Here is a 21,918-nt window from a genome sequence, read left to right as displayed (position 1 = left end):
CATGCCTTATTGCATCCGCAGTGCTGCATGGCAGTACTTGTCTCTCCCGCAATAAACTGTGCTCCCGCTTACCTCTCTGGTGGAGAGGGCGGGTTGAGGCCATCAGAGCCTGCAGTGGTCTGGCAGGCAAAGCTGACTTCAGGCACGGGAGCATCTTTAAAGTCGGCCACCCCTCCCCCGCAGAGCGTGGGAAAGTCGGCCATTTTGTGGTCAGGGTAGTGATGACCTCCCTCCTCCGTTGTCCCCGGAAGGGCAAGGATTTTTGACCAGAGGCAGCCCAATTTGGATGGGGAGGGGGATCCTTCTGATGATGCCTCAGAGGATCCCTCCCCTTTCACTTCCGAATTTATTCTTTTGATGCACAAAACTTTTTGGCCCGCGAGGCAGCTGGCAGGAAGTCGGGTGCTCTCAGAAGCCTGCCATTCAGAGACCGGCTAAGAGATCTGGGGGTCTGAGGGGCCAGTGCCATGCAGGACGCCTAGGATCCTCAGGTTCAGGACAGTGTCCTCCTATTCGGATGTTGACTCTAATGATTCGGAAGGGGCTCCTCAGGGTGTAGCCATTCCGGACCCTATGGGGGCAGACAATGATCCTGTGGCCCCGGGTGTTGTTCCGGATAGTCCAGATCTGAATGGTGGGTTGGACCAGATGACGGTGGTGGTGCGATTGTTCCGAAAGGAGAAGTTGTGGCCTTTGATTCCGCAAGTGCTCAGAAAGCTAGGGATTAAAGTCCCTTAAGAAGAGTCTGATCAGGAGGGCATGGATTCAGTCATGGATGGCCTGCAGGATCCGGCAAAAGCCTTCCCTTTTCACAAGTCCGTGAAAAAGCTGGTGGTCAGGGAGTGGGACACTCCGGAGATGGGCTTGAAAGTTGGTCGTGCAATGGCAAAGTTGTATCTGTTACCGGAGGATACCCTGGACTTGTTGGCGATCCCTAAGGTGGACGTTTCCGTGTCTGTGGTCACAAAGTAGACTACTATTCCTGTACTGGGTTCAGCAACTCCGAAAGATATTCAGGACAGGAAGTTGGAGATTCATCACAAGAAGATTTTCGAGGTGTCCACGCTTGGCATTCGAGAAGTAGTATGCAGTAGTTTTATGCAGAGGGCTAGTTTGCGCTGGGTGCAGCAGTTGCAGGCTACAAGATCGCTGTCTCTATTAGAAGCTAAACAGGCGGACTGTCTAGAGGCAGCAGCTACGTATGTAGCAGATGCTTTGTATCACCTCATCCAGACTTCCTAGAGAATTTATGATGTCTGCAGTTTCGACCAGAAGACTCCTTTGGTTAAGGAATTGGTCAGTGGATGTGTGGACCAAGTCTCATTTGGGGGTTTTACCCTTCAAAGGAAAGCTTCTGTTGGGGAAGACTTGGAGGAGCTTGTGAAGTGTTTCAGTGAGTCTAAAGGGCATCAGCTGCCAGAAAACAAGCCCAAAGGTGGTAAAGGGTCCTTTGCGTGGCGAGCCTGGTTTTGATCAAACCAGCGGTTTTGGCAGAGTAGGCCGCCGGTGGGAACTCAGAGGCAAGGCTTTGGGAGGCAGCAGTCCTGAAAATAGCCCTTTCGTGGGGGCAGGAAGTCCAGAGAGGGTCTTGGGCAGGGCTCTGGCGGAGTCAAATCCACCTAATGAAGCGAGGCCGGTCCACGCCTCGATTTCTCCGGTTGGAGGCCGATTGACTCTGTTTTACGAGGAGTGGACCAAGATATCATCAGACCGGTGGGTCCTCGGCGTGATAAAAGATGGTTACATATTAGAATTCTCCCATCCATTATGGAACTTGTTCATTGTGTCCCCTTGCGCCCCGGTTGGAAAGCGAAAGGTAGTTCAAGGTAATGTGGAACAGTTATAAGCATTGGGAGCCATGATTCCTGTCCTGGTGGAGGAACAAAATACGGGCAGGTATTCAATATATCTCATGGTCCTGAAAAAGGACAGTTGATACCATCAAATTATGGATTTAAAGAAAGTAAATGTCACTCTCAAGATTCCTCAGAAACACTGTGATCGGTGATTGCAGCAGTGTGCAAGGGAAAGTTCTGGACTTGACAGAAGCTTATCTGTATATTCTGATTCATCTGAAGCATCAGAGGTTTCTGCGCTTCCTGATCATCAGGAAACATTTCCAATTTTGTGCCCTTCTGTTCAGTTTGGCAACGGCACCGTGGACGTTCACCAAGGTGATGGTGGTTGTGGCGGCAACGCTCAGAAAAAGGGGCATCCTGGTTCATCCATATCTGGACAACTGGCTCATTCGGGCAAAGTCGGAAGCCCTGGACATTCAGGCAGTGGAGCTCATCTTGCAGCAATTGGGGTCACTTGGATGGGTGGTGAATCTGGCGAAGAATCACCTCACCCCTACTCAGGTTCTGGAATCCTTGGGAGCGTGCTTCGATACCAAGGCAGGAAAGGTTTTCCTTACGGAGGATCGTATTATCAAGCTGCAGATGCAGGTGCACAGATTATTGGAAGCGAGGAGATCCAGGGTCTGGAATTACCTACAAGTCCTGGACTCTATGGCCTCGACTTTGGAGCTGGTGCCTTGGGCCTTTGCGCATATGAGGCCCCTGCAGCAGTTGCTCCTTTCCTGTTGGGATCCTTTGTTGGAGGAGTTTAATCTTCCTCTTTCACTCGAGGAGTCCGCCAGGTCCAGTCTTTCATGGTGGCTTGGTCAAGAACATTTGAGGCACAGAGTGGACCTGGAAGTGCCAGACTAGGTGGTGGTTACTACAAATGCCAGTCTCTCCAGCTTGGGAGCGGTATGCCAGAATCAGTCAGCTCAGGGGTAACGGTCCGAGGAAGAGAAGTCCTGGTCTATCAACCGTTTAGAGATGAGGGCAGTGCGTTACGCCTTGATTGTGTTTCTGCCTTTGTTGAGCAGCTGTGCGGTGTGCATCTTATCGGACAACGAAACCACAGTGGCTCATGTCAACTGTCAAGAGGGAACCAAGAGTCAGGCGATGGCCCAGGAGGCGCAGGATTTGTTTCTCTGGGCCGAGAAGAATCTATTTATGCTGGTGGCATCTCACATTGCCGGAGTAGACAATGTGTAAGCGGACTTTCTTAGTCATCGGAAATTGGATCCAGGGGAATGGGAGCTATCGGAAGAGGTGATGGCTCCGATAAGTTGCAGATGGGGTGTTCCCCGCCTGGACTTGATGGTGATGTGAAAGAACGCCAAGGCACCCCAGTTCTTCAGTCGCAGAAGAGAGAGAGATCCACGCACCTTACCTCACATCCTGGCTTTTCTACAGAAGGGTATGGTGAAAGGCTTGGCTTTCAACTTGCTGAAGGTTCAGGTTGCGGCCTTCGGCTGGCTGTGAGGTAAGGTGCGTGGTCTGTCGCTTGCAGCCCATCCAGATGTGGTTCATTTTCTTCGAGGTGCTAAGCATGTGCGACCTCCGGTACGAAAAAACATGTCCCTCATGGAATCTGAATTTGTTCTTAGAGGGATATGTGTGGATCCTTTTGAACTTTTAAAAAGGTCTACATTAAAGGATCTTATGTTGAAAGTAGTGTTTCTGGTAGCTTTTTTTTCCACCCAGAGGATTTTGTAACTGCAAGCATTATCATGCAGAGAACCTTTTTTGAAGATCTCAGAATCCGGGATTTCCTTGAACACGGTGCCTTCTTTTCTTCCGAAGGTGGTGTCGTCTTTTCATTTGAACCAGTCCATCGAGCTACCTGCCTTTCTGAATTTAGATGCGTCATCTCTGCACCTAAGGAGATGCGTATTTGGATGTCAGACGGGCCTTATTGCATTATCTCAAGGTCACCAATGGTTTCAGATTGTCTGACCATCTCTTTGTGCCATGGAGTGGCCCCAAGAAAAGGCAGAAGGCATCAAAGTCCATGATTGCAAGGTGGTTGAAAGAAGAGGCAGTAAGCTCCACTTATATCTGTAAAGGGCGTCCGGTCCCGGAGGAACTGAGAGCTCATTCAGTTCAGTCTCAGGCGACTTCGTGGACTGAGTGCCAGCTGGTGTCACTGCAAGAGATTTGTCGGGCGGCTACTTGGAAGTCATTGCACACTTTCGCCAGACCTTATCGTTTGGAAGGCTAAGACCCACAGTCCATGGGCTTTGGTGAGAGTGTTCTTTGAGCAGGACTTTCACAGTCCCACCCTAATTAAGGAAGCTTGGGTACATTCCAGGAGTCTGGACTGATCCGGGTAAGAACAGGAAAGGAAAATTGGTTCTTACTTGCTAATTTTCATTCCTGGAATACCACAGATCAGTCCAGAGCCCCAGCCTGGTGTGGGTCAAAGTCTGCTTGTATTTTTGTCAGGTTTCTGCTTGTATATAGGCTACAGAGCTGCTTAGGGGTCAAGCTGGTTCTCCTGTTGTGGAGGTATAGAGGAATCAGTTTTTTGGGAAAGGTTTTATCCTCAATTTCCCTCGCTCATTTGGGGAAATGTTATTTGCATTAACAGGTCGATACAGTAAGGTCGAGGTAGAAACAGTGAGGTAGTGTCAGGTGCACCCTTCCTCCCCGCACGCACAGTTCTCTTCACTAACTCCCCGATACTCTCCTCTAATCGCATGCAAATGCATGCCGCGGCTTTAAAGCGGTAGGGAAGGGTTATGCCCGCGTAACCCATTTTACTGTATAGGCGCTTAATACAGCGCCTATACAGTAACCTGGGTGCGCTGGTACCTGTCATTTCAAATGACATTTGAAATGACAGGCACCAGGAAGTGTAAAAATCAAAATTTTTAAATACCTGTCGGAGGGCCGCGTGGGTCCAGGCGGCCAGCGGGATCCGGGGGGCCGGTGGTCGCGTGTTAAATCTAGGCCGCGGGCGGGTGGGCGCCTGTTCCGGGCGGCGGGTGGACGCGCGTTAGTTTCAGACGGCCGCGTGGGTCCAGGCGGCCGGCGGCGGCGGGAGCCGGGTGGTCGCGTGTTAAATCTAGGCCGCGGGCGGGCGAGTGGGCGCCTGTTCCAGGCGGCGGCGGGGGGACACGCGTTAGTTCGAGACGGCCGGCGGGCGGCGGGTGGTCGCGTGTTAAATCTAGGCCGGGTCCGCACAGGCAGCCCCCACCGGCAGTGAATGAATGCGCGCCTGTGCGACCCCTGCGATTCGGCGCTCAAGGCGTGACGTCACGGCATGTGACTGCCTTCAGCGCCGAATCGCAGGGGTCGCACAGGCGCGCATTCATTCATCCAGGCGGAGGAGCCGGTGGCGAAAGCAGCCGGCTCCTCCGCCTGGATGAATGAATGAATGTGCGCCTGTGCGACCCCTGCGATTCGGCGCTGAAGGCAGTCACATGCCGTGACGTCACGCCTTGAGCGCCGAATCGCAGGGGTCGCACAGGCGCGCATTCATTCACTGCCGGTGGGGGCTGCCTGTGCGGACCCGGCCTAGATTTAACACGCGACCACCCGCCGCCCGCCGGCCGTCTCGAACTAACACGTGTCCCCCCGCCGCCGCTGCCGCCGCCGCCTGGAACAGGCGCCCACCCGCCCGCGGCCTAGATTTAACACGCGACCACCCGCCTGGACCCACGCGGCCCTCCGACAGGTATTTAAAATTTTTATTTTTTTTTCTGACAGGTTTTATGTGTCCCACAGCATTACATTTTCTCGATCATCTCTGTATGGCTTTTTTTTTAAATTGTGTTTTATTGTTTTTGAGTATCTTAAGCGGTGTCGATGGATTTGTTACTAGACTCACAGTCCTAACTCCTACTAGGGGGAGGCGGTAAACTAACTCGTTACGGCCGCGGCAAAACAGTGCGTTATTAATGAGAGAACCTGAGTGCCCGTTACGGTATCGGAGGGGAATAGCTAATTCCTTCATTATACAGCTAATTCGTTCATTTACATGCCGGGTGGGGAAGGGTTACGCGTCTGTTTTAAGAAGCGCTACGGACGCGCAAAACTGGAGACTGTATCGCTGGTTTGCCTTACGCGTCCGAATTGTGCGCAGGGAGCTCGTTACAGACGAGAAATCTTCAACTGAACTTTACTGTATCGAGCTGTAAGTTTGTTGGCTTGGGTACAGGTCAATTCCTCCGGGACTGGATGCCCCTTACAGATATAATGGAGCTTATTGCCTCTTTCAACCACCTTGCAATCGTGGACGTTGACGCCTTCTGCCCTTTCTTTTTCACTCAATGCACAATTAAGCTCTGGAATTTGTTGCCAGAGGATGTGGTTAGTGCAGTTAGTGTAGCTGGGTTCAAAAAAGGTTTGGATAAGTTCTTGGAGAAGTCCATTAACTGCTATTAATCAAGTTTACTTAGGGAATAGCCACTGCTATTAATTGCATTAGTAGTATGGGATCTTCTTGGTGTTTGGGTACTTGCCAGGTTCTTGTGGCCTGGTTTAGCCTCTGTTGGAAACAGGATGCTGGGCTTGATGGACCCTTGGTCTGACCCAGCATGGCAATTTCTTATGTTCTTAATACTGAGGGACTGCAGGTGGCACACTGGGTTATGTACAGTGTCAGTGAAACTTTCTCTGTCTCCATCTGCTGGAAGGGAGGCAAAACCCAGGAGTCTGGACTAATCCATGGTATTCCAGGAACGAAAATTAGCAAGTAAGTACCGCTTTTCCTATTTGTAATTTTAATACTTGCTGTTAATATCATCGACAAATCCAGAAACTTTGTTTTCATAAAGTGTCTTCCCTCCTGTTCACATCGCAGCTCCCCATGTCACCCCCAGGGCCGTAAGGAAAGACGCTTCCAAGTCTGAGCCTGTGGGTGCCGCTGATGTGCCAGCAGAGGGGGCTCGTGCACTCTGCTACCATGGGCCTTCTCCCTAGGTCCCTGGGTGCTGCTGATTCAGACTGCGGCTCTCTTGGGTTGTAGTGTTCTCATGAAGTGGGGGTGGGTTGGCGGAAGGAGTGCTTGACTAGACGTGGAAGCCCATGGAAGAGAGTGCGAGATAGGCTCAGAACTCGAGCAGCTGGGGAGAAGGGCCCCCCTCGTCATCTCCAAGAGCAAAACCCTGAACCTTTTGCTCCTGCGTGGCATCAGGCAGCCCCGTCTCTGACAGAACAGGCCACAAGCCCTTTAAAGCAAAGCGAGCTGGGGCATCCGACCCGATGTGCAGCCTCTGAGCTAAGGCGTCCCTCTTTCTCTCCTCTAGGTCTGGTGAAGGCCGTGAACACTGCGGTGGATCTGATTGTAGCTCACTTTGGCACCAGCAGGGACCCAGGCGTAAAGGTGAGATGCAGAATCCTCAGGCAGCAGAGTCACCCAGAGATAGGCACGCACACACATACACAATGTCTTTCCATCTGTTCTGGGTGCGTCTCCCCCTTACTGTCCCTGTGGATTTTATTTGAGACAGAAGCTACAGTGAGGCTGGACCCCAGGGCTTCCCTTGTTATAATATGCTTAGCCCTCCAGATGGTAACTATCTGCAGTCCACCGAGGAGCATAGGTGCCCCCTCTGAACTACGTGCATATGTCAGAACTTGCTGAAGGTCACATGTAGCTCTGTGGGATGTATGCATGCTCCTCGGCTGCTGGCAGGCTCTGCATGTGCTCCCCAGCAGTCACAGAAAGACAGATGGGATCATCGGGTAAGCCAGTGCTGGGTGTCGGGCTGGGGAGTTGGGGAGGGGGGGAGATAGTGCTAGGGTGGGGCGGGGAGGAGGGACAGTAGTGCTGGGAAGAAGGGTTGAAATGTACTTGGGTCCAGATGGGAAGGGGAAAAGAGAGTGCTGTGTTTAGAGTTTTCTGAGGTCAGGGTGAGGAGAGAGACGAGTGTGCTGGGATCAGGCTGGTGAGAGGGATGGAGTGTGCCGGGGAGAGGGATGGAGTGTGCCGGGGAGAGGGATGGAGTGTGCCGGGGAGAGGGACTGGAGTGTGATGGGGAGAGGGATGGAATGTGCTAGGGAGAGGGATTGGCGTATGTTGGGGAGAGGGATGGAGTGTGATGGGGAGAGGGATGGAGTGTGCTGGGGAGAGGGATTGGCGTGTGATGGGGCGAGGGATTGGAGTGTGCTGGGGAGAGGGATGGAGTGTGATGGGGAGAGGGATGGAGTGTGCTGAGGAGAGGAATGGAATGTGCTAGGGAGAGGGATTGGCATATGGTGGGGAGAGGGATTGGAGTGTACTGGGGAGAGGGATGGAGTGTACTGGGGAGAGGGATGGAGTGTGATGGGGAGAGGGATGGAGTGTGCTGGGGAGAGGGATGGAGTGTGATGGGGAGAGGGATGGAGTGTGCTGAGGAGAGGAATGGAATGTGCTAGGGAGAGGGATTGGCGTATGTTGGGGAGAGGGATTGGAGTGTACTGGGGAGAGGGATGGAGTGTACTGGGGAGAGGGATTGAGTGTGATGGGGAGAGGGATGGAGTGTGATGGGGAAAGGATTTGGTTTGTGATGGTGAGAGGCATGGAGGGTGCCGGGGAGAGGGATGGAGAGTGATGGGGAGAGGGATGGAGTGTGATGGGGAGAGGGATGGAGTGTGATGGGGAGAGGGATGGAGTGTGCTGAGGAGAGGAATGGAATGTGCTGGGGAGAGGGATGGAGTGTGATGGGGAGAGGGATGGAGTGTGATGGGGAAAGGATTTGGTATGTGATGGTGAGAGGGATGGAGGGTACCGGGGAGAGGGATGGAGAGTGATGGGGAGAGAGATGGAGTGTGCTGGGGAGAGGCATGGAGGGTGCCGGGGAGAGGGATGGAGAGTGATGGGGAGAGAGATGGAGTGTAATGGGGAGAGGGATGGAGAGTGATGGGGAGAGAGATGGAGTGTGCTGGGGAGAGGGATGGAGAGTGATGAGGAGAGAGATGGAGTGTGATGGGGAGAGGGATGGAGTGTGATGGTGAGAGGCATGGAGGGTGCCGGGGAGAGGGATGGAGAGTGATGGGGAGAGAGATGGAGTGTAATGGGGAGAGGGAAGGAGTGTGATGGGGAGAGGGAAGGAGTGTGATGGGGAGAGGGATGGAGAGTGATGGGGAGAGAGATGGAGTGTAATGGGGAGAGGGATGGAGAGTGATGGGGAGAGAGATGGAGTGTGCTGGGGAGAGGGATGGAGAGTGATGAGGAGAGAGATGGAGTGTGATGGGGAGAGGGATGGAGTGTGATGGTGAGAGGCATGGAGGGTGCCGGGGAGAGGGATGGAGAGTGATGGGGAGAGAGATGGAGTGTAATGGGGAGAGGGAAGGAGTGTGATGGGGGGGGAGGGAAGGAGTGTGATGGGGAGAGGGATGGAGAGTGCTGGGAGAGGGAAGGAGTGTGATGGGGAGAGGGATGGAGAGTGATGAGGAGAGAGATGGAGAGTGATGGGGAGAGAGATGGAGTGTGATGGGGAGAGGGAAGGAGTGTGATGGGAAGAGGGAAGGAGTGTGATGAGGAGAGGAAGGAGTGTGATGGGGAGAGGGATGGAGAGTGATGGGGAGAGGGATGGAGAGTGATGGGGAGAGGGAAGGAGTGTGATGGGGAGAGGGATGGAGAGTGATGAGGAGAGAGATGGAGAGTGATGGGGAGAGGGATGGAGTGTGCTGGGGAGAGGGAAGGAGTGTGCTGGGGAGAGGGATTGGCGTGTGCTGAGGTCACAGTGCCGGGTTTGTGCTGTGGGGGTGGGGGAGAGAGTGCTGGGATCCAGATGGGGAGGGGAGCAGGGAGTGCTGGGCACTCCCGATGTGACCTCCCCTCCTCTGAGTGGTGAATGGGCGTCAGCTACCTAAGAACAGAGATTGTTGTAGCTGAATTCTGGAGGCCACACAGGGCCCTTATTCCGATGACTCAGGAAAGAGGAGAAAGACACAGAGGCAGAGAATTTGGGTGACCAAGAAACAGAGGTCAGACTGGTGCAGGGCATCTGTGGAGTTTAACTTCTCGTTTTATGAAGACAGAGCGAGAGAGAAGCCCTGGCCTTTCCCAGGCCTCTACTGCCAAGGAGCCTTGGAGAGACCAGGGGTTGCATTCTGCTGCTAGGCCAGGCGTTGTTTATAGGGGAGAATGACATTTTCTGGTTTCTCTACCTCTCCCCCACCCCCCCTCCACCCCCCTTCCCCTCTCAGGCTAAGCTGGGGAACAGCTCGGTAAGCCCCAACGTGGGCCACCTGATTCTGAAGTACCTGTGCCCCGCCATCAGGGCCATCCTGAGCGATGGGCTGAAGGCCTACGTCCTGGACATGATCATCGGACAGAGGAGGAACCTGCCCTGGAGCGTAGCGGAGGCCTCCACCCAGCTCGGTACGGCTCTTTCACATCACTTCCGGTGCTCGCCTGCCCTCGCCTGCTTCCTTGCCTGCTGTGGAAAACATAAGGAAGGACGGTTTGGGGTCCAGATTTGCAGGTGCAGAATCCCCTGGCCGGTCACAGGCCTGGTATTCTGGTCTCTGCATTTCTTTATGGCTGGAAGCGCTCGGGGGAAGCCGATTCTTGGCACAGGATCCGGCTGCAGAATGGGGCCTTGGGAGAAGAGGGACATCTAGTGGCCGGTCAGAGGGTAGCACCGGCACAATCTGCTTCCTTTGCTTTCTGTCCCTCCCCCTTCCCCCCGGGGGGGGGGGGGGGGGGGGGGGGGGGGGGGAGTGGCTGCATTGCTTGGTTGCTGTATGGGAGGGAAGGTGGTAGAAAATGGGGAAAATCCTGGAGGCTGTGCATGGTGATTCCCTGATAAGAGCTGGATTAATGGGAGAGGCTCCTACATGACGGATCACGATGGGAGACAGTAAGTAGAGAGGCCAGGGGTACAGGGGGAGAACAGGCTGAGATGAAATGCACTGGGGCAGATAATGCAGGAAGTGTAATTGCAAGAAAAAGCTCCAATCCTAGGTCCTAGTCCTAGCTTTGCCACGGATGCTGTCTGTGACCTTGGATTTCCCTGTGCTATAGCTCCTCCCAGTTGACTCTATCCAGTTACAGTCTCTTGGCCGGTGATCAGGTGACGTTTGGTTCCTTCCCAAATCCTGCCATCATGGGCCCGAAATCTGGCCACTAGGTATTAGAGATGTGAATTGGAACCGGAATCGGTTCTGATTCCGGTTCCGATTCACATCGTGTTTTTTTTTTTCGTCCGGCCCGATCACGGTTTTGTTTATCGGCTGCGCCCGAGCCAATAAACAAAAAACCCACCCCGACCCTTTAAAACTAATCCCGTAGCTTCCCCCACCCTCCCGACCCACCCAAAAACATTTTACAGGTACCTGGTGGTCCAGTGGGGGGGTCCCGGGAGCGATCTCCCGCTCTCGGGCCGTCGGCTGCCACTAATAAAAATGGCGCCGATGGCCTTTGCCCTTACCATGTGACAGGGTATCTGTGCCATTGGCCGGCCCCTGTCACATGGTAGGAGCACTGGATGGCCTGCGCCATTTTTGAAGATGGCGCCGGCCATCCAGTGCTCCCTCCATGTGACAGGGGCCGGCCAATGGCATGGGTTTAGGGGTTATTTTTGTGTGCCGTTTTTCCTGCCTTCCCCCAAAACGATAAGAGAACCCCCAGGAACAATTTCGTGGGATTTTCCTATCGGTTTCAGGGAGCCCCCAATTTGACGATTTTGAAAATATCCGGTCTTGGATGGGCTGAGGGGTCCCCGGACGGCTTTCCCTTATCACAAGTCGGTGAAGAGGTTGGTTGAAAGGGAGTGGGAAACTCCTGATTCAGGGTTAAATTTGGGAAGGGCCATGGCGAAGCTCTACCCATTACCCTAGCAGATGTTGGAGCTTTTCTCCCTTCCTAAGGTTGACGCTGCGGTTTCCGCAGTTACTAAAAAGACAACCATCCCGGTGGTAGGATCTGCAGCGTTGAAGGACATGCAGGATCGTAAACTGGAAGTACACCTCAAGAGGATGTTTGAGGTTTCAGCCCTGAGTTTGCGCGCTGCTATTTGTACTAGTTTTATGCAGCGGGCTTGCCTGCTCTGGGTGCAGCAGATGCAGGAAAGTCTCCCAAAATCAGGCGAGGAGGCGGACAGGGCTGAACGTATTGAGGCGGCGGCGACTTACTGGGTGGATGCTGTGTATGATTTGGTTTGGACGTCGTCTCGGATTATGGTGTCTGCCGTTTCCGCTAGAAGGTTGCTTTGGTTACGTAACTGGTCAGCAGACTTATCATCTAAGTCTCAGCTAGGTTCGCTTCCTTTTAAAGGCCGACTCCTGTTTGGTGAGGACCTGGAGCGGTTGATGCAAACTCTAGGTGATAATAAGGTTTTCAGATTGACGGAAGATAAACCTAAGGGCAAGAGATTTTTTCAGGTCCGTTCTCATTTTCGGAATGTTGAGAGGTCTCGTCTGGCAAGGGCAGCGCCAGGTCCACAAAAGCAGTTTTCCTTTTGGGGCCAATCCTGGGGTCAGTCCTTTCATGGATCCAGAAGACCGTTCAGAGGCGCTGGCGATAGTAGTGCAGCCAGAGTTAAGTCCTCGCAATGAGACGAGGCTGGTCCACTCCGTCGTTCCTTTATTAGGGGGTCGCCTGGAGTGGTTTTACCCAGATCAATGGGTTCTCAGTGTGGTAAGAGACAGCTACGCTTTAGAATTTTCTCATCCGCTCCAAGGCTTGTTTCTAGTTTCCCCTTGCAGTTCCGTAGACAAACAAATGGCGGTTCGAGAGACTGCAAAAACTGAGGGCGGTATTTCCGGTTCCCCGCGAGGAGCGAGGCTTGGGAAGGTATTCCATTTACTTCGTGGTTCCAAAGAAGGAAGGCACTTTCCGCCCGATTCTCGATCTGAAAAAGGTAAATGCAGCACTCAAGGTACCGCGTTTCCAGATGGAAACACTGAGGTCAGTGACTGCGGCGGCTCGCAAGGGAGAATTTCTGGCGTCTCTGGATCTAACAGAGGCATAATCTCTACATTCCCATTCGGCCAGACTCTCAATGTTTTCTGTGGTTCATGATTCTGGGCCAGCATTTTCAGTTTCAAGCCCTTCCTTTCGGTTTGGCCCACGGCACCACGTACCTTCACAAAGGTGATGATGGTGGTGGCAGTGTCTTTGCGTCAGGAAGGGGTTGTTGTGCATCCTTATCTGGTGAAGTGCATCTTTATCAAGGTGAAGTCGGAGATTCTTTGTGGCCACCCGGTTCAGATGGTTGTCAGTATTTTGAGTTGCTTGGCTGGGTGGTGAATTTGGCAGAGTCACCTGTAACCATCACAGTCCCTGGAGAATCTGGGAGCTCGGTTTGACACTCTGGAAGGCAAAGTGTTTCTCATGGAGGAACATGTTCAGAAGCTGCAGGAGCAGATTCGTCACTTGTTAAAGTTACCGATGCCCAAGGTCTGGGACTATTTGCAAATTCTGGTCTCTATGGCTTCAACCCTGAAATTGGTACCGTGGGCGTTTGCTCATATGAGACCCTTGCAGAGGGCTCTTTTGGCACGGTGGAACCCGGTCTCGGAGGAGTTTCATCTTCCTTTTACACTCGAGGGTGTCATTCGGGAGAGTTTGTCCTGGTGACTTCTGAGTTCCAATCTCGTTCAGGGGATAGACCTCGAAGTTCTGGAGTGGTTAGTGGTTACTACCAATGCCAGTCTATCTGGTTGGTGAGCAATTTGCCAGCAGCAGGCAACTCAGGGATGCTGGTCCGTGAAGGAGATGGCTTGGTCTATCACCTGATAAATTTGACTGGATGAGCTTGGATGGCTTGGTCTATACACTTATAAATTCAACTGGATGAGCCATACCATGCACTTCCAACCCGCACAGAAAGCACTCCGCTCCTCCTACACTGGACTAGTTACAAATCCGTCACTAAAAATGGCCCACCTAACCTCAAAAAGAGCGAGCCATAACAGTCGCAGGACCAACACTCTGGAACAGTCTACCACCCCAACTAAGGCTCAACCCTATAACACACTCATTCAAAAAGAACCTCAAAACCTGGCTCTTCAAAAAAGCATATCCCACAACCACACACACACCACCACCAACCACACGAAGACGAGCCCACTCCCCAAATAACACACACAACACTCCCACCCCACCGCATAATCACACATAATGGGCAACCCGCCACGAATCAAGCTCTCTTGTTTCACAGGTTACTATACTACAATGTTCTCAACAACCCTGCTATAATTTACAAGTTTTCCACCACCTCTGCCACAATCAACAATGCCCTCTTCTCAATCATATTATTACATTCACTGCTAAACCTATAAGGTCTGCTCTCCTTCTACCATAATATATAATGCCAAAGATACACTAATCACTAAATTACCGCACGACTGAATTCAGGACACATCTTATAATGGCGTCTCTTCTTCAGCTCTAAGAGACAACACCAAAGTCACCCTTCCCTCAAAGTACTCATGTTACACAGCTACTCAGACTACAAAGCCTCTTTGTAAAGAAGAAATCTATATAAATGGAGTTCTTAGCAACTATGTAAACCGGTGTGATAACGCTAGTTGAACATTGGTATAGAAAAACAAATAAATAAAATAAAATAAAATAAATATCAATTGATTAGAGACCAGAGTGGTCTGCGTAGACTTACAGGCTTTTCTGCCATTGGTGAGAGGTTGTTCGGTGCTGGTCCTGTCGGTCAATGTGGAACCAAGAGTTCAGGGTGGAACCAAGAGTCGAGCAATGGCCCAGGAGGTGCAGGAGTTTTGGCGAAGGTGTTCTGTGAGCGGGACTCTTCAGGGCCCACCCTACGTAGGGAGCTTTGCTACCTCCCAGGAGTCTGGACTGATCCGGGTACGTACAGGGAAAGGAAAATTGGTTCTTACCTGCTAATTTTCATTCCTGTAGTACCACAGATCAGACCAGAAACCATCCAAAGGATAGAGAGTCTATCCAATTGATAGAGAGTTGACAATACAGGATTGTTAAGATTAATTAGTTGAAGAGAGTTTTGTGGTCCAGCCCAGGGCAGGATTACTTGATGCGGGATTGCCTGGAGCAGAAGCACACAGGGCGAGATCGAATGGTCCAGGACCACACGATGCAGGGTAACGGTTCTGCAGAGCCACCTGATCCGGGAGCAGCTGGGCAAGGCTGGCTGAGGCAGAACCACGTGGTGCAGGAGCGGCCGAGCAGGAGCACCTGAGGCAGAACCAGGCCGTGCAGGAGTGGCCGGGCAGGACCACGACGTGCAGGGCCGGCTGAGGTAGAAACCGCGCTGCGCAGAGCCGCCCGGAGCGGGCTCGGTGGTTCATGTTCTCCATCCATTCCTTCTCTTTCAGGCCTGAGATTTTTTACTTCTAAAGCTCCTTTTTTTTCTTTTCCTTTGCATTAGGTCCTTCCACCAAAGTGCTGCACAACCTGTACAGCAAGATCAGTCAGTGTCCCGAGCTGACCAACCACAGCATGAGATTCAACGCCTTCATCTTTGGCCTTCTGAAGTAAGTGCTGCAGGTCGCACGGGGGAACCCTGCAGACCAGTTTTAAAAGCTTGCTTTCTGGCCCCTGGGTGCTGCCTGTACTAGCCAGGGATCAGATCTGGATGAATTCAGGCTCTCTGACTGGGGTATGCTCTGCATTCACAAGTGAATCCTCTCAGGGTGCCTCCTCGGGCCTGTCACTGGACTTAGAGTTACAGATCCTGGGTGGGTGGGAGGGGGGAGTTAGAGTCACAGATCCTGGGGGGGGGGAGGCGCCCTATGTCTGAAGGATAGTCTCGCATCCGCTGAGAATTCAGGGACCTGACCTTCCACAAATGTAATTCCCTTTTTTTTTTTATATATATTTTTCCTTGCAGTATCCGATCCTTGGAGTTCTGGTTCAACCACCTGTATAACCACGAAGGTAAGAGAGACATGTTCTGCCCTTGACCCTGTGTGAGGGTGAGTAGGCGAGGTGGCATGTTGTGCAGGTCTGTCCCCCGTCCCCGTCCCCCCCCAGCCTGTGGGGAAGACAATCTCTTATGTTATGAGAGAATGATTCGCACTCTTCCTCTAGAGGCGCTGCTCATCACCAAAACCCGTGGCTCCTGGCAGTGCATCCTGAAAGCCACTGAATATGGGAGATGGGGGGGGAGAGGGAGAGGGGATCGCAGTGAGCAAACCTCCAGTGTCCCCAGCCACGTTTCATCCTCTTCCCTTCTCTCTGACCTGCTTTATTCTCACCTCTGTTAATTGGGAGAGCAGCGTTGCTGCTGCTTTGTTAAAACCCATCTTTAATTCACCCACATTATTTTTCAGTGATTTGGCAGCTGCAGCCTTTTTCCCAAATGTTAAAGTCTGTTCTCTGCTCCTGATCAATGTTTTCCCAGCCTTCAGGAGGAGCAGAACTAACCTGAGCAGCCACAGGGTGGGGTCTGAGGGGGTAAACTGGGTTCCTGTTCATAACACAGATCAGTCCAGACGAGCGGGTTTATGCACCCCTACCAGCAGATGGAGGCAGAGGACAAACTTTGAGGCCCTGCTATATAACCGGGAGTGCCGCCTGCAGTCCCTCAGTATTTCTCTGTCTCCAGCAGAGGCGCAAACCTGCAGTCTGACAAAAACAAAAGAAAAAGAAGACTTTGGTTAATAGTAAGAAAGAAGATTAGAAGAGGCGCTCCCTGAGGTGTTAGGTTCCTTCCTGGGCCATCCCTCAGCTCGAGTTGGGTGAGTCTGGGGTTGGCAATCCCTGATCGGCTTTAGCCCGCAGCATCCAGGGATCGGAAAGCCAGGGGTCCTGGTTCCCTTTTCTCCCCGTGCTCTTCTTCCCCAGGTCTTCAGCCAGCAGCAGGGAAGTAGATCTTTTCTTCTGTCTGCTGGTTGTTTTTGAGCGTGGCTGTTTCTTTAAGGAAAAAAACACAAAACCGAAGACACAGCATAAGGCCTGTCGGCCTAAGGCATTGGAGGCTGCTGTAGTGGGGGTAGAAGAGAACGCGAGCGGTCCTGCTGTGAGATCGGGGCAGTCCTTTCTCTGAGGTCACTCGCGGCATGGGCGTTCTGAGTTTGACGCGGCAGGCAGGAAAGACTGCGCTGCGTGTGCCCTGCAATGGCACCGTCTTTGGAGCACGCAAAATCCTTTCGGGCCTGTGACACCAACCTCATGTAGCTTAACTCAGCCGTCCTTGCAGTGAATGTGTTGCAGGAGGTCAGGGACCCTCCTCATGGACGGCAGCCGGCAGAAGAACTACCCGATCACAGGGCCCTGCCATAAGCTCTGGGGGGAGATTTTACCACGGTAGGCAGGACTGCAACTCCATGGCAGGAAGCAGGCGGTTTCTCGTGAGTCAAAGGATTCCCCTGCCCACTGTCTCCAGGGTTGATGATCAGGGGGATGAAGGAATGTCAGAGGAGGCCACGCCAGATTGTGGGGGCAGTGATGTGGAGGATTTTTCCAGAGATTTTGTTTTGCTTCTGCACAAGGCCTGTCTGGCCAGGAAAGGCGCAGGGGGTAAATGGCCCTTGAGTCAGAAATCGCAGTGGAACCCAAAGAGGTCTAAAGGGTCCCTGGCCAGGGGTTCGGGGAACCTGCTCCACCGGTTGGGCCTTAGCCATCCTACTGGCAATGCTGAATCTGAGGAGTCTGATGACTTGCAGGATGATCCATGTGATGATCTGGCAGGTTGTCATCTTACAGAGGTTCCTGGGATGATCCAACTAACGACACGGCAGGGAACGGCTGGGTCGGAACTGAAGATTTTCTGACCCGGAGGACATTACGATTGCAGAGGGGGATGACCTGCAGGTGGCCCGACTGATCCGCAAAGAGGAGTTGAGACCCTTTATTCCCCAAGTCCTGAAGGAGCTGGGTATTAAGGTGCTTCAGGAGGAATCGGATAATGAAGAGGTGCACCCGCAGGCTTTTCCATTATCCAAGAAGGTTAAGAAGCTTGTGAGACAGGAATTGGATAATGAAGTGGGACGGAAATTGAATAATGAAGAGGTGCATCCGCAGGCTTTTCCATTATCCAAGAAGGTTAAGAAGCTTGTGTCTTGTCGATTAATAATACCGGATTTGTATCAATTTGAAAATGAGTAGTACAATGAAGATCACGTTTGAGGTTTATACAATTGGATGATAGCTTGTTGTTCCGATTGACCAGTGTTTGAACCTGTATTGTTATGTACGTTTCCAAAAAATTCAAATAAACATAATAACAAAAAAAAGAAGCTTGTGAACCAGGAGTGGGACGCTCCAGAAGCAGGTCATAAGGTGGCCAAGGTGATGGCGAAGTTATATCCTTTAACCAAGGACATTTTGCAGCTTTTGGTGTTGTCTAAGGTAGAGTTTTGATGCCAGCGGTCACCAAGGAGACAACCATCCCAGTGGCAGGGTTGGCTGCACTAAAGGATGCTCAGTCAGAAACTAGAAATCCAGTTGAAGAGGGTGTTTGAGGTTTCGGACTTAAGCCTCTGAGCGGCGAATTGTGGTAGTCTGATGCAAAGGGCCTGTTTACACTGGGTACAGAAGGCCCAGGAGAAGGCGCTGGCTGTGTCTGGCGATTCTAAGTAGATAGCCCAGTTGGAAGCTGGGAACACATATGTGGCCCACATGCTGTATGATTTGATCGGGATTTCGGCCAGGAGTATGGTCTCAGCGGTGTCAGCACACCGACTTCTGTGGTTATGGAATCAGTCGGCGGATATATGGTCCAAGTCTCTACTCTGCAATCTTCCTTTTAAAGGAAAGCTTCTATTTGGAGAGGACCTGGAGCAGTTGATGAAGCAATTGGGGGAGTCGAAGGGGAACAACTTCCGGAGGATAAGAAGAGCGGCAGGAAGACTTTCCTGGCTTGCGCCCATTTCCGGGATATGAGATGTTTTCGTCCCAACAAGAGTTCTTTGGCGCCCTTGCAGAAGCAAGGATCTGAAAGGCAGTAGTCATTTTGGGGTTCCCACAGACCCCCGCCCCCAGAGATAGTTCTGGTCAGGATGCCGGAGGTAGTAAATCCTCGCAATGAAGCCAGATTTGTCCACTCTCTAGAGCACTTCCTCTAGAGATATCAGGGGATACCTGTCACGATTTTATGAGGAGTGAATCAGGATCACCTCGGACCAATGGGTTCTAAAGGTAATAAGAGATAGCCACGCTTTAGAATTTTCTTGCCCCATCAGAGAAGCCTTCATGGTGTCTCACTGAAAAAGGGAGGCAGTTCTGGATGCTTCCCTTTTGAGGTTGGGCACAATCATTCCAGTACCGGCAGTGGAGCATGGTCGAGGAGTTACTTGATTTAGTTCGTGGTTCCCAAGAAAGAGGGACTTTTTGGCCCATCCTCAACCTGCAGAAATTAAATGTGGCGCTGCAGGCTCTGTGATTCCATATGGAGATGTTGCAGACAGTGATAATGGTGGTTCATCAAGGGGAATTTCTGGCCTTTTTGGATTTAATGGAGGCCTATCTACAGATCCCCATATGCGCGGAGCATCAGAGGTTTCTTCACTTCATGGTGCTGGGGCAGTATTTCCAATTTCGGGTTCTTCCTTTCGAGTTAGTGACAGCTCTGTGTACTTTTACGAAGGTGATGGTCGTGGTGGTGGCTGCGCTGTGAAAGGAAGGGGTTCTGGTTCACCCTTGTCTGGATGACTGGCTTATCTAGGGGAAGTCATAGGTAGTCCAGCTGTTACGAATGCCAGTGCCCAGGGCATGGGATTTCCTGCAAGTTCTGGGTTCTATGGCATCTACACTAGACTTGGTGCCATGGGCCTTTGCTCATATGAGCCTGCTCCAGAGGGCACTTCTATCCCATTGGGATCCATTGTCGGAGGAGTTTTATCGGCCTTTACCGCTGCAGAGGGCCTCCAGATCCAGTCTCTCATGGTGGCTATCACAGCCAAGTTTGGAGAAGGAGATGGATCTGGAGGTTCTGGACTGGGTGGTGGTAACCACAAATACCAGCCTCATAGGTTGGGGGCGGTCTGTAAAGGGTGGATGTTCCAAGGGCTGTAGTCACCAGCAGAAGCATCCTGGTCTATCAATTGTTTGGCTACAAGGGAGGTTCACAGGGCATTGATGGTGTTCCTTCCTCAAGTTCAGGGACGAATGGTGAGAGTGTTCTTGGACAATGCAACAACAGTGGCATATATCAATCAACAGGCAGGACAAAGAGTTGAGGAGTGGCTCTGGAGGTCCAGGAATTATTTGTCTGGGCGCAGCAATATCTGGAGGGAATTGCGGCATCACATGTTGCAGGAGTGAACAATGTACAAGCGGATTATCTCAGCAGGCAGCAGTTGGATCTGGGGGAATGGGAGGTATCGATGGAGACCTTGGACCTCATCTGGGCCAGATGGAGTGATCTCCAACTGGATTTGATGGTGTCATGCAGTAATGCCAAAGCGACGAGATTCTTCGGTCGCAGGAGAGAGGCAGGAGCCGAAGGAATCGATGCTCTAGTTTTTCTGTGGCCAACAGGGATTCTACTACATGTGTTTCCTCCATGGCCTCTCATAGGTCTAGCATTGCGGCGCATAGAACAACATCCAGGCAGGGTGGTGTTGCTGGCGGAGGAATGGCTGCAGCATCCGTGGTTTGTGGATCTGATTCATCTTGCCGTGGTCGGGCCCATCAGGTTGACTCATCTTCAAGGTCTGCTCAGACAAGGACCTATTTTCTCAGATCGGGTGGATCACTTTTGTCTTGCAGCTTGGCTTTTGAGAGGAGATGTCATTGGCTTATTTTAGGGTGTGGAGAGTGAGACCTGGTGTGTAGAGGAGGGCACGAATCTGTTGTGGGTGGATATTCCTCACATTTTAGCCTTTTTGCAGTGGGTGTGTGAGAGAGAGGAAGCCTACCTGAATGTGTGTGTGTGTGTGTGAATGGAAGCCTGCCTGGGGTGTGTGTATGTGTGTGACTGGGAGCCTGCTTGGGATATGTGTGTGTGTGTGTGTGAGTGTGTGTATGTGTGTGTGTGTGTGTGTGTGAGAATGGGAGCTTGCCTAGGATGTGTGTATGAGAATGGGAGCCTGCCTAGGATGTGTGTGTGTGTTGGGTTGTGTGTTAGGGGGTGAGTGTTGTTAGGAAATGTCAGTATGTGGGCCCTTCGGCTCCGCCCAGGGGAGGAGCCCCGTTGGGCCTCATCATCGGGAGGCAGAGCCTCGGCAGCAGGATGACACACAGCAGACGTTAGGTATGGAGAGGAGAGAGCGAGCCCAGGAGGCGAGCCACGGAGCGCCAGCACAGGCTGACATCAGACTCAGCTGACGACTTGAGTCTGGCAAGGCTGCGGCACTACCCGAGGAGCGGGGGTGCCAGGAAGTAGTTACAGTCTCTGAAGTACACTGGTCAGTAGAGATGGTACACAGGAGGAGAGTAGTGGTCTGGAGAGCGGGGTACACCGGCGAAAGTTCCTCTAGTGCTGTCACGGCGCGGGTCTGTAGAGCAGAGTAGACCTGGAGGTGGCTACAGCGACTGAAGACAAGTAGAAATTCTGTAGAAAGCCTTGGGGAGCGAGGCAGGCAGGAATCCGGGTGCAAGGCCCTCCGAGGAGCGGACAGCTGAGAGACAAGGAAGGGCCCCCGAGATGCAGGTACCCGGAAGCAGGAACGAAACAACGCTGAAGTGAGAGTAGGTAACAGCAAGTGAACTCGTTGCCAAGTCGCTGGCTGTCTGGGCTGGCGAGCTTAAATATCAGAGTTGAATGACGTCATCTGATGGGGACGCCCCTGAGGTTCCCACCATGACGTGGTTAAAGCAGGTCGGAGAGCGTGCGCGTGCGCCTAGGGAACCCCGAGGTCAAAATGGCGGTTGGCAGTGTCCATCCTGCCCAGGTAGGCCAGGGAACGGAGACCGGAAGGCCTGTGGTAGCCGGCTGAAGTTGCAACGTTGCCCAACAGAGCCAAAGTAATAGAAAGAGAGGTGAGCAGTAGCGGTCGCAACCATCTGCGACCGCGGAGCGTACAAGTCTTTCCCCCCTCTCCCCATTAATCCACAAAAATTTCAGGGCATCTGACTCTAACTGACTGCTCCTATTAGGAAAACAAAATAAGCCAGGCTGCTATAGATCCTTACACAAAAACGACATGCCAGCAAAATGCCTCACCTCAGTCACACAGGCAGACCCTGACCAAACACAGAATAAAGAGATCATACAGAATAAATAGAAACGTGCAGACAAAATCTGAACTGGAACTCACAACAAGC

General features: G+C 52.3%; 1 protein-coding gene across 1 annotated transcript in view; it reads left to right on the top strand.

The window, feature by feature from the left end:
- Positions 1-21,918, top strand: part of RUSC2 (RUN and SH3 domain containing 2) — a 187,725-nt gene that overhangs the window by 151,680 nt on the left and 14,127 nt on the right. The window contains exons 6-9 of the mRNA XM_029581846.1: positions 7,088-7,164; positions 9,975-10,149; positions 15,137-15,242; positions 15,599-15,645. Coding sequence (XP_029437706.1) covers positions 7,088-7,164; positions 9,975-10,149; positions 15,137-15,242; positions 15,599-15,645 — 405 coding nt within the window. The remainder of the gene's footprint in view (positions 1-7,087; positions 7,165-9,974; positions 10,150-15,136; positions 15,243-15,598; positions 15,646-21,918) is intronic.

This window comes from Rhinatrema bivittatum, chromosome 1 (assembly GCF_901001135.1).
Source record: "Rhinatrema bivittatum chromosome 1, aRhiBiv1.1, whole genome shotgun sequence".
Lineage (NCBI taxonomy): Eukaryota > Metazoa > Chordata > Amphibia > Gymnophiona > Rhinatrematidae > Rhinatrema > Rhinatrema bivittatum.
Note: the sequence above shows the minus strand (reverse complement) of the source record. Positions and strands in the feature narration are given on the sequence as shown.